The sequence below is a fragment of the Ciconia boyciana genome, chromosome 2, assembly GCF_034638445.1.
Source record: "Ciconia boyciana chromosome 2, ASM3463844v1, whole genome shotgun sequence".
Taxonomy (NCBI): domain Eukaryota; kingdom Metazoa; phylum Chordata; class Aves; order Ciconiiformes; family Ciconiidae; genus Ciconia; species Ciconia boyciana.
In genome coordinates this window covers 137887495-137900495 of record NC_132935.1, presented here as the reverse complement: position 1 = coordinate 137900495, position 13001 = coordinate 137887495, and the positions used below count along the sequence as shown (strand labels likewise).

General features: G+C 41.6%; 1 protein-coding gene across 1 annotated transcript; it reads left to right on the top strand.

Moving 5' to 3' along the window:
* The first annotated feature begins 2347 nt into the window (after positions 1 to 2347).
* On the top strand, positions 2348 to 9441 carry C2H7orf78 (chromosome 2 C7orf78 homolog). The gene is made up of 6 exons (XM_072851618.1): positions 2348 to 2593; positions 2632 to 2784; positions 6483 to 6567; positions 7327 to 7472; positions 8301 to 8414; positions 9397 to 9441. Exons 1-6 carry the CDS (start codon positions 2348 to 2350, stop codon positions 9439 to 9441), a joined length of 789 nt encoding a protein of 262 aa, XP_072707719.1.
* Positions 9442 to 13001: the final 3560 nt, after the last annotated feature.

Here is a 13001-nt window from a genome sequence, read left to right as displayed (position 1 = left end):
AATTAATAGAGAATCATAGAATTGCATCGCTTTAGAAACTTCCTCTGGATGCAAAACCTTGGTCTTAGGAAAAAAACTGGGGCTGGAGAAAGGTGGAGGATTGAGCGGTAAGGAGGAAGTGGGTATTCACGTGACTAGTAAATTAGTGGTGTATGTTATCCAGTGTATGAAAAGGAGAAGAGTTGCCCTTTCGACGCCATCGCTGCAAAGGGTTGCATGGCTTTAGGACTTCTTGGCAATATAGGCAAAATTCAAATTTTGCTGTCTCCAGACTGTGGGACTGACATTGCCATGGTGAGGGAGGAGTGCTAGGAAGAGGGAGGGGGGCAGAGAAGGACACGCAGCTCCGCAGGGCTGAACCTTTCTGCTCCTGACACCTGTGGATGGGCAAGTGCATACATACCCTTTTCATGATGGCAGCAGCTATGCAAAGCCTAGGTTATTACAGTTTTGGCACAGACTAGCAAAGCAGAAGTGCCTTTGCTGTTCATTCACGCAGCTGGTTGCTGATCTTGGCAGCTCCCTATCTTACCTGTACCTAAAGCTGGCCTGGTGAGCCTGCCAGTATCTGCGTTCAGTCGCAAAACAAGAAAGGTTGCTTTAAATGTATAAATTATCAGCTGTCAATTTGTCTCCCCAATTGATTAAATAATCAGATAAACACAGCAGCTGGTCATGGTGGGACAGCTGGCTTGCCTGTAGGCTGCCCCCCCCACATACCTGATGTGAAGCCTGGGGCACCTTAGAGGACAAAAGCAGGGTGCCCACCCAAGCCCACCCAAGCCTGCTCACCTCCTCCCAGGCAGGAACAGGGCCAGGCTGTACTTCAGTGTTTGGATAGCCTGAGAATAACTTGTGGAGTAGGGACTGTGAGTTTTGGCCCCTTCCCGGAGGCTGTCCTGCAGTGGGGCCCTGCTGCAGCCAGTGGGGTCCTGGACTGGAAAGCGCTCAGCTTGACAGCACAGCACAGCTAAGCGCGGCTTGGGAACAAAAATCATCTGAAAAGGACAGCACAGAAATATGACCTTCCAAAACCACTTTGTGGGAAATTACTTTATCTCCAGTTAGCTGCCTACCCAAATCCTCATTCAGAAACACAGTTTTATTGGTAACAACACATTTCCATTTGCCCTTATCCTTCAATGGACCACCATCGTCTCTTAGAAAAACAATTCTGGCCTCAGAATGAATAAGCATAAAGATGAGAAAGTTGTAAGGTTATAGCTTTCCTTCAGGTTTCCTAAGCATTGAATATTAAAGGAAGCAGGAAAAATGGTTTGTATTGTGTTGGGGCCTGTTGCAATACCCTTACGATCTATGTGTTTCTTCCAGATTTTGCAGGACATCCAAGGAGCTCTTTAAGGCTGCTATTACAGATACAGTGTAAGAAGGGTAGCAGAGTCTGGGAGTGTCTTTAAGATCGGTGAGAGACAGAACAGAGATAACGAAGTATCTAGCTCACGCACCAAGCTAAATACTTTACTGCCTATTAGAGCGTTAATGCTGCTCCAGTGGACTTTCACCCTGCCCAGAGGCATCCTTGGGTATCTGAAAGGGCCTCCCTCTCCCCCTGGGGGAAAAGGTGAAGCTCGAGTGGCACTGGCTGATGAGATAGCCCACGGCACAATGTAACACCTGGACACGTATTAGGATAGTAATCGGGCAGCTCTAATTAATGTTGTGGCCTGGGTGGGCCCAGGAATGCGGAGAAACATGAAAATGCATCAGGAAGGATGGAGACTGGAGTTTCAACATTTTGCTGATTTGAGGTTTTTGTCACGCCTGCTTGTGCAAAGTGAGGCTAGTGTGCATCCAGCGCTGCCCAGCTAACACTAAATCCCTGCTGTGCTGCGCTGCATGTGCACAGGTTTAGTCTCCCCTCAAGGATGTACTGTTTAATGAGACAAGAATAAAAATGCGAAGGAGAGGATGTATTTATGTTCCTATGTAGTGATGGGTATTTCAGGCAAAATAAAAATCAGAGCTGCTGTTCCTACAGGCTGGTATGAACGTGTAGATTCCTGAACATCCATGCTTTTGGCGTCAGATGGGCTTTGTCTAGGGTTAGGAGTTTGCGTCTTCAGGTTATTTTGCAGAACTGAGAGAAAGAGGGAATCAAGAAGCAATAGTTCTTCATCTAAGCACAGGTACAAAATAATATTGAAGTACACGTACACATTTATCTTCAATGAATGTACTAGATTATACAGACAGGGCTAGCCAGACTGCAAGTAACAATCAATAATAAAAGTTCTGTTGTATATGTATGTGTGTGTTGGGTTTTTTTCTTTTTCTTTTTGCCAGGGATTACAATATCTGAGAAGAAAAAATCCATCATCAGGTCATTATGTTCACCCTCCACCAAGACGAGCGACAATTTTTATTTGAAAGTCAAACAAAATTTTCTGCGAGCCTTGGTTGGCCTTTTTCCTGGCGACAAACTGTAGTGCAGCAACCCAAAGCCAATACAGTTGTAGGGCTAAAGCAGCCTCCTGATTTTAGCTACCGGCTCTATAGGTCATCCAACCCTTCTCAGAAGCCACAAGGAAAGGGAAAAGGGGAACTGAAGCCAAAAATTACCTCCGAGTCCATAGTCACACAACAGCTTTCCAGGCTTAGGTCCAGGCTTAGCTCCTTCCGCTCTCAGAAAAGAAAAGGGACTTGCCTCAGCTTGTCACTCGCTTTCCACAGATCGGCTCTTATGAGGCCAAAATACTGTTTGTGAAGAATGGCAAACATAAGACTGGTGTGTATGAAGACCCCAAACCACATGATTACAGGCAGGTAAAGTGTCTGGCTCCCACACTTTTATAAAGCAAACACGCTGAAATAGAGGATGCTTGGGGATCAGTAAATGAAGCCACTAGATGTCAGTCTCACTAGCCAAAAAAAAGAAAACCCAGCAGTTAGTACTGCAGTTGGGATCTAACTTTGATAGATAACTCTGTTGTAGTCATCAATTATTTGCCAAAAAGACTTCCATAGGGAATGCCGATGAATCCAGGTTTGGAGCTCTATGTTTTAATGTGCTTTGTGCCTGACAAGATGGTTTTCATTTTGGCAGAGCAGACTGAAATGTGGACATCATGGCTAATCAGTTCATTTTTACCTTGCTCTCTGTGACACATCTGCCTGTACTTTCTGCTTTCCCCAGATTAATAGGTAGCAGTTGAATTGCTTGAGATGCTGGATGGAAGGATTTTATGGTAATGTTTCCATTTAGCAGCCCTAACTGAGAGCAGCATCTCATTGTGCTAGCTGTTGTACGTAACACATGGCAAGAAACTGTCCTTTTTTCACGATGACTGAAAATCAAATTATGTACAGAAAAGTTGCAAGGAAAATTTAAAAATCCAAGATACAACTTGTATCAGTGCATCCCTCCAAAATCAGTGTGTTTAACATTAAAACTGCTAAGGAAGAGAAGCCTTCAATATCAATGGTTTTTATTCAGATTTTTTGAAGATTTTTTAGGGACTCAGTCTTTGGTGGGTTCTTTTCTGTTTGTTTGTTGGTTTTTTTGAGTTTATTTTGTAATATCCTTTAAAATCAGATGCCACAAAAATAGAGAGAATAATCTTTTATTAAGATTCAGTATTCTATCCATATTCAATTAACTTTTAATTACAAACCTTCCTATCTTCTCTCCTCTGAGCCCTTCAAAGCATCTCACCCAAAGAACAATTCAGCAAATTTACTATTTTTAAAATAAGAAACAAAACCGAGACAGTAAACAAAACCCCTTCTGTTCTCCAAAGCAAACATTTATACCTGGACATGTAGTTTATTGAAGAACCACATAAATGGCATATAGCCAATGTTACATTTCCATGGAAAACAATAAATATTTTTTTCCTCCTTCTGTCTTCATAATCATGTCTTCAATTATTTACCAAGCTGCTATAGCAGGAATTTAACTTCCTTATTTTTGAGTTTACCTAAGGTAATTAAAAGCAAACTTCTAGTTAGCTATTACGGACAAAATAAATTTGTCCCATAATATTCTGTCGCAAGGAAAATTTGCTTTATATCAAGATGACCAAGTTTCCATAACAGTAATTAAATGCTAATTTATCTTAAAACGTGCTAAACAAAACCTTTCTCTTTAAGTAAATGTGTCTTATTTTTTCTCAAGTCTTGGCCAGTAATGTAAATTTGCAAAACCAGTGGAAGGGGAAAAAAAGCGTGTTTGTCCCCCAGCTCTAACATTGTGCTTTCTAAGGTCACCACTTCAGAGGGCCTGACTATAGCAAGATGATCTATAGCATCCGTACCTTAGGAAGTGTTCTCAGGGTTTCAGAACTTTCCTCATTCCATATTAGGAGAAAACTAATGCTTTAACAATTTGATTGGCTCCAAAACCTAATTCCAGAAAGTCCAATAACTACATGACCAAGGTATTTAGCTGTGAGTGTGAAATCAAATTTCAGGTCCTTGTTACGAATCAGACACTTGCTTTGGGGATTTCAGTGTCACCAGTCAGTGCTCTAATCTCAGGACTAATGGTTTTCTTTGGTGAAATTCTACCTGAGTGAAACAAGTAATTATAAGTCAGCATGTCTGAAAAGAAATAAGGAAAAAGCAAAAAAGCAAGTTGCAACCAAAAATTCCTGATTAAGTTCCTGATAACAACAAAACATTCTCAAACTGTCCCCAGGACTTGGTCCAGAGGTAGAGGGGATCTCCACTCTGAGGTCTGGAGGAAAACAGTGCGTATTGTCTAATTGCTTTGACATACCATTAACTTTTCAGTCAACTGAAACTTCACGCTACTTAAGTCTAGCAGGCTGTAGACTGTAGAGTGATGCAAATTCAGTAGAACTAAGGACTTGCCCCTACAGGGAATTTTACTCTTTTTTTTTTTCTCCAGGAAAATGTTCCCTGGGGAGAACCCTTAATGATATATTTTCAGGAGTTTAAAAGGAAATGAGCAGTCTCAGTGCAAGATCTCTAAATAAAAAATGTACCCCAAGGACTAGCTGCACTGGTCCAAAATTCTGAAGTATAGACTTGATCTTACACACATAAAAAGAGGCAATTTCTGTGTTCACTTAGATGGGGAGTCCCTTTTTCACGATTCAGGCCAATGGGAAATGCTTCATTAAATAGAAATCAGAACTCAGTCGGAAAAAAAAATTAGAAAAAGGGATGTATTAAGAGAAAGGCAACAAGTAAGATATGTAAATTACTAGTGTACAGTGTTTCCTTCTCCTTGTGGCATTCTCTCCTATACACTTCTGATGTGCATCACATTCATCAATCCACAGTTAAACATTCATTACCATCAAGTTTGCAACATGTAACTTGTAACACGCACCATTTATGTTCTCTCCTTGATTTCACAGGGTACTCATCCTGCTGCCTAACCGACTCCACCATTTTGTTATCTTGTTCAGTTAATCAAAGAAACATATCTTTCTATTCATGCAGATGATACTGATACCTCAAGAACATCATGGTTATCAATTTTCTATCTTGTAACTCACAAGAAATCAACTGGTTTATGATATCCATTTCAGCCTGTGAAGATCATGGAAAATTGTCAGTCAAATCCGTGTACCTAGCAATGTAGTCTAATATAAGCGATCTACATAAGGAAGCAAATTGCTTTTCAAGAATGGGCTGATGGAGCAAACTCACCCTTTTAAGACACCTTGTCCCAGAAAGATTTTAAGACTGATGTGCTGGTGTCATCTCTTGTCCTACACTTATCTGACTCTGCAAAATGTGGTTTGGTGAAGAGCAGCACTACGAGCAGCCAAACTCACAATTTCCTCTTGCAACTGGCAGAAAACATTACCACTTATTTTAAATCCTATCCACTTTGAATGCAAAATCACTTTTGCTTCCAAACAATGAGAATACATATCTAAAAAATTATATGTCATTGATATTAAATGACACCCTTGTTTCAGCCTTCCTTTTAGCCCTCTCATAAGTTCTCCAGCAACAGAAAGCTCTTAAGCTCATCACAATGTAGGTGACTGCAGGGTATGTTAATGATTAATTAAATTCACTTGAAAGGTTTGAAAAATAATGCAAATAACTCCATGCAAATAACTCCAAAGCATCCAACATATTTATTCCAAGAAATTGCATCCCCTGTGTTTTTAGTATCACAGCTCCTTTCTTGAGAAGGATGTTTCATTTCTGTTATAATTCCTCATCTGTATTGTAATAGCAGGCCACTGGACTCATTTGAGATTAGGACTATGGTGATAGGAGTTCTGTAAATAAAGGACCTCAGGGTAATGGAAAACCTCAACTCTTGTCAGCTCAACAGCTTGACTTGTTAACAAGTTAATTAACAGTTAATTAAATCTCCTAAATCTTGCATTTTTTGACCAGAAATGTTACAGGTATATTTTTTACCTTACCTAAATTCAACATGTAAAGTTTACTCTTCAGTTAACTTCAGTGTTCTTGGTTCTAGGCATGATGGCTTATGTGATGTTACAATGTATTTTCCTTTTCAAGTGCAGTATGAAGCTAATTTACCAAATCTTGTGACAAGTTACTCTCGAGATCCTTTAAATCTGAAGTTAAAATCACAGCATTTAAACACAGGTAAGACCTCAACAACATGCACATTCATTGTGTTAAAGAAATTAGGAATCAGTCTGTGAACAGTAGGGAGCAGGAATAAGAACGTGGAACCCCTCTACTGCCATGTAGCTGGCTGAAGTGGCCTCAGATGAAGCTTGACAACCAAAGAGCAATGTTTTCCCTTAAGTTTCAGTATCAGAGAAAGTCTGCTCCCTAGCTCTAAATTACAGACTCAGATCACAGAAAATACACTAGTTCACTCAGGGAAGAGCACTCGGTTTTAAGGATACCTGATACAAGCAGGATTATTAGCTCAAAAATCTGCTTGCCAATGTATATTTTCTGATAAGACTGCAATTTCAACCTTGTAATGGTGGTTTATTCCCAGGCAACTGAATCAAGTCCAATGTCTGCTGTCCTCACTGTAGATACGATAGTCCATATCTGCATTCCTACTGTGGTGGGTAGTCTAAAATGGGATGTCTGCCCTTTAGTGTAGTTTCTATAGCTTCACCTCTTATAAGGATAGCTTCGTTGAAAATTATTAACTACAGTTAGTTAAAGTACACCCACATACATACCGTATAGCATAAAACACTACTTTCTTTGTACATTCACAGCAAGGCCATGGACAGAATATTTTTTTGCTTATAATCTTTACCATATATGTCTGGGTGCTCCTTTTTTGGAATCCCATCTGATTAACAGTAAACATAGCTTTTCAAATACTAGAGTCCAGACAGTTTGTCCTATGGCTTATAAATGCTGTTTGCTTAATAGTTTCAGATCCTGGACTTGAACCACTGAAAGAAAAGCAAAAGGACTCTGATAGGAGATTTCTTACATACAAGCCTTGTGAAAGCAAATGGGATCCACGGAAGCTACTACCAAAGAATCCCTGGCCACGTAAATCTGCTTCTTTTACCGTTAGTCCGATTAAAAGACAACTTCTTGTTTTTCTCTGCATCCAAAGCTTTTATTATTATTATTATTATTATTATTATTATTATTATTATTATTATTACTTCTGAATTACATTGATTTCAGAGTGTTTTGGATCATGCAACAGCTGAACAGCTGGCATGCCCTAAGGGACGTGACACACTACTGGAGATCTAGGGACATGGACTACCAATTTCCTTTAGCTTTTCAAGAATATAGTTCTGTTTCCAGCTCTTGTTGACTTTGGTGGAGTCTGGAAAGATAATCTCTTGGGGAACAGGTTCTTATTTCAGCCTTTAGTGGAAATTATACACCACTGCACATGGCAATTCATTTGTAGGAATTAAGATGTCCATATTAGACTGTTCAAAGACCCAGACTATTTCAGAATATGCAGGTACTGGGTGGATGCTTTGACGGTTTATATATATACATCAAACACTTAAATGTAGAGATGTCCAAAAAGAGAATGTCTCTATTGTCATTATAGAACAGCTCCCATTAACATTACTGAAGATTAACAAATAGTAGGTTGAGGGGAAAATAAATTGTTTAGGGAATCAGTGTAGGTGATGACAGATTCTGAGTTGTGAACATAACTACTGAATAGCGGCAAGTCAATATACACATTTGTAAAACACATGAATTGGCTGAACACAAATGTCTCTAGGCATTTCCACGTTGTGCTCTGATTCAAGTCTGAAACATGTCTGAGAATGAGTTCTTTGATGAACCTGTCTAAGATCATTCTCATGACAGCCACTCCTGTTTCGTTTTGTAGCTCTGATGTACTTCCACTTCTCTGCTCTCAGAGGCACAGACGGCGGCGTGGTGCTCACACTGCGTTCTTGGACCGTGTGGAGGAAAAGCTGTGCCGGCTGCAGCAGGGAGAGGCAGGCAGAGATGTGCGTGTTCATTCTGCTAGGGTAGGGACACTGGATCTAGTCTCATCCAGAGGGCAAACATGATTTTGCTCTCCTGTGGTCTTAGATGAGAAAGGATTGATGGGTGCTGGCAGAAGCCATAATTCCATTCGTTTGGGAGGGTCAGGAGGACACTGACACCGAATTAAACTGAGTAGACCCAAGCCTTTCTTTGAGTCCAGAGCAAAATATGCAGATAGCTCAGCTGGCCTTTCCTCATGCTGGCTTGCACTAGGGAAATGTTACTATCAAGTGAGATCCTTGCAGCAGCCAGGATCACCCTGGCTTACATGAGCTCAGTGTATCCATGCAGACAATGCAGCGTTGTCTCAGAGTCTGCGCTGCAGTGCTGATAATCTGAGTGAGGTGAAGCAATGAAAAATTGCTGGTCACAACACTGACCTTCGCTGGAATAGCTTGTCCTTCTTGGAAAAATACACTTGTCTGAGCAGAGTCCTCTGCTGCTATAGCCACGATGCTCTGTATTTCTGCTTGTTAAATCTCTTGAATGAGATTACTCTGGCGGAGTAACCCTCACTCAAAGCAGTGCCTTGTTGGGTGGCTTTCTAAGGCAGGTAGAAAGTAGAACTGCTTTTTAATATGTTAGGAGACAATTTTTTAGCTTCCAACACACCTCTCCTTTCCAATTTTTTAGGTTCCAATGCACCTCTCCTTTCCAATTTTTTAGGTTCCAACGCACCTCTCTCAGTTCCCAGGCTGCTGACACTTTACAGGGCCCTCCAACACAGCCCCTGTGCCTGGCTGCCAGAGTGCCGGGAGGAAGAGAAAAATATCCATGAAATACACCATTTTCTGTTTCCATCTTGTCTAGAACAAACTTCTCACAGGGGAAAATCTTGATCTTCTCACTGATGAAACCAGTTTGCTGTAAAACTGCATTTTCTCCCACTATGTTTGATACTAGCCCGATATGACCTTATAGGGTGATGACTGTATTTAAATGACAATGTCTTTCCTTTCACAGGAACCCCAGCCTAAACAGCATGGTGCTGAGGAGAAAGCAATGTGATAGGGACTCCACACCATTATCCATGCTAATGTACCAAACTTCTGGTCCCAAGAAATATGTTCACCTGCACACGCTATGGAAGACACTAGTGGTCCTGAGCTGTGTCTTGTGTATACCTGTGAGGTCAGGTATGAGCTCTCCAAGAGCCCTGGCCCACTGTAACAAAGCAGGCCTAGGTCCTTCAAACAGTACAAAACCTGGCACAGAGAGCCCCCTTTATCAATGATGTTCAAATATTTCAGCAAAATATCTGTTTTTCACTGTAAATACCGGCATGGAACAGAAACACACTAAATGCACTTTGTCTGGTTTATTAGTGAGTATTTGATCTCTTTCCCTTAGGTCCTGATTTCTGAAATAACATGGGAGGCAGCATTATTATCTCTTTCTACTTAACAAATTCCTCTTTATATATATCGCACTGTATTACTAAAAATTACTTACCAACTCTTCCAATTAATAAATTATTTTCTCTAACCAGTCCCTCAGTCATCTGGAGGTAAAAGAAATGGCATAGCCCATCACACTCCTTAGAACTAGAGAGGCTGAGTGCCACCATGAGCTTACTTTGGAAACTCCCTGTCCTCTCCACGCAAGAGCTGGTGATCAGCAGACTGTGCCAAAATGAACCCCCCACACTTCCTCTTCCTTCGATAGGAACAGCTGCTTTGCTCTTGACTCTAATTACTACGGGACTGACTGCTGAAAGCTCAACATGGTCAGGTAGTTTCAATTCCTTTTACAAACAGTGCATGGGGGTGTTGAGTGTAACAGGGGGAAGCACTTTTTAGTCATAGTCTGCATTGCTGAGGGCTTTGGAGGCATACCCAGAGCTAGATTTGGACTCAAATCTCTAGATTTAAACTGTAAGCTGCACAGTAAATGCACCCCAGATAGTGATTTAGCATAAGAAAAGTGCATATTGGATTGTTTTGCCCTTTCTAAAAGACAGTGAGCTACACACCCCTGTGGAAAGCTTGGGACACTAGTAAGAATCCCTTGAGCAATGATCTCATAGCTCTGTGTGCACTGTTGTGGAGTTCGGCGTTTCTCCAGGATTTCCCAGATGCAACCCTTAGTGAAAAGAAAAATTGTGTAAGAAGTTAACACTAAAAAAGAGTATATTTTTTGTTAAAGAGAGCTTCCTGTGAGTCAGGGAGCAATTGCATTGCATCTCCAGGTACCTGTTTGAAATTTAGGTTTCCCCAAATTTGGGTTTGGAAAGAATAAAGTCCCCAGGCTGCCTGGAATTTCCCTGTTTTCTGAATGCCAGGAAAATCCAGCCCAGCACATGGTGCTTTCTCTGTGCATGGCAAATTAAAGGCTTAGGACAAATGCAATGTCAGAGGTTGTTAGGATCTGGACCTCTTGTTGACATAATCATAATATAATAGCATTGTATCTATACTAATCATGGATAATGATAAAATTTTAGCAGGGCCTCCCCATAGTAATAGGGGTGACAGTATAATGAAGTGGTGCACGTAGCAGTCATCCTTTGAAGGAACGCTATTGACTTGGTCTTTTTACAGATGGGAAAAAGGAGGCACAGAGCAGGTAAATTAATTGCCCCAAAAGCATGAGGGAAGAGTCAGCTTCAGGCAAACTCTCTCGGGTAACTTAATCTCTTACAACACATGTGGAGACAGTTCCAGTGTTTCTGAGGAAAAGGGGTATGAACTTGCCCTTAACCTCCATGCATGACACCTCATCTTTAAAAATGTGTATGACAGAGGTATATCTTTTTTCAGACCAATAAGCTGGGGGTAGCCCCCTGTGCTTGCTTGCAGTGGGGAGTGAGACACACAGGCATGCTACAGACACTCATTTCCTGGCTTGGGCAACTTCACTCTTTCATTAGAGGAGCCAGGAAAAAACCACGGGGCTGCTCTGCAGTGTGGAAAGTGCAAGTTGCTAGAGCCTCTGGGGTACAAAGGCTATTAAGGAAACTAAGGTACCTGCAATAAATCTATGCATGGATAATGCTCTTTGCCAAATATAAGAGATATCCTAAGAATCAAAACTGAGTTGTGAACCTAGGAGTTCCTTGAAAATGCTGGCTTAGTTTGTTCACCTACTTTGATGTAATTATTAAATATACTATATACATTTACCATATGCAATATATATAAGAAAAAAACTACCATTCCTTTTAAGAGCACTATGAAGAAGTATAAAGTTTTCTTTTTCTCCAACGCCACATCCTTGCTAGGAAGCACCTTAAAGAGCATTATTGCTAGTGACAGGACAGATATCTTGCCTCCAAATTCCCACAGGGGTGTGATACCCAGCTGTAGCTCTTGTGAAAGGCAGACGTATTGCCGCCAGCCAGCTGTGTGGCTAGCAGCCCCCGTCACCCCGCCAGGCTTACCAGTACAATGCAGTTGCTTGGTCTGAAGGAGCTGGTGATGCTGCCATACAACATGGAGATTTAGGTGCTCTCTGGAGAGCAGTTCTGCCCCGGCTGCAATGTTGGCTTGGTGCACTCCAGCATCCAGCAGAGCCCAGCAGGAATGCAATGTCACTGGCCTTTTGCTGTGTCTCTGCGTACCATCGCCCATTGTAATGGTTCATAGGCACACGTGGAAGAAGCGCTCACCCAGGCAGAGTGCTGCAGTAGCTCTTCACACTAGCCCCAGCTTAGCATCTCCTTGTCCCTCTGCTGCACACCCAAGTTCTTTCAGAGCCCAAAGAGGGCCTGAGATTCCCCCTCAGAGATATTTGCCATTTAGGCTGATCTCCGTCTCCCCTGACGTGCTTCACAAAGCTCTTAAACCTCAGAGAAAGCGGAGCGTAGTTTTTGTATTAAGGACTGGCTAAAGTGGTGTTCTCATGCCTCAGCAGTTGGAGATACATGCAAAATCTCTTCATCCTTTTTACTTTTGCATTCTCATTGTGGGGGTGTAAATGCACTGTAAATCTTGCTGACAGCTATGTCAGCCATTTGGGCACACAGTCAACTGCGGCGTGGACACCTCTTAGCCCAGTGTACGAGAAATGACCAATATCCATTACCAAAAATGTTGCTGATCTAAAATCTGTTCCAGTCAGTCAGTATTTTTCCATTGACTTCGGTTTACTTTGGAACAGGCTTATGGAGGTAAATTCTTTTGTTTCAGGCAGCACTATTGGATTGTTCCTTTAGAATGCTTTATTAAAACCTTTACAGCTTATATAAATGCAGAGAGTGAATTTGGATACTTTCTGAAATACTAAAAGGAAGAAGCAGGCTTACAGGTTAACTATGAATACCATGATCTCATAAATGACCAGAAGAAGCAAGTGTTACACAAATGTATGTTCCGATATGCCACCCACGCATGCTGACTCTATAAAGATAAATCAGTAGATCCTGTAAGTTATTGTCGTGGTTTAGCCCCAGCCGGGAACTAAGCACCACGCAGCCGCTCGCTCGCTCCCCCCTGGTGGGATGGGGGAGAGAATCGGAAGAGCAAAAATAAGAACACTTGAGGGTTGAGATAAAAACAGTTTAATAGGTAAAGCAAAAGCTGCGCACGCAAGTAAAGCAAAGCAAGGAATTCATTCACTCCTTCCCATGG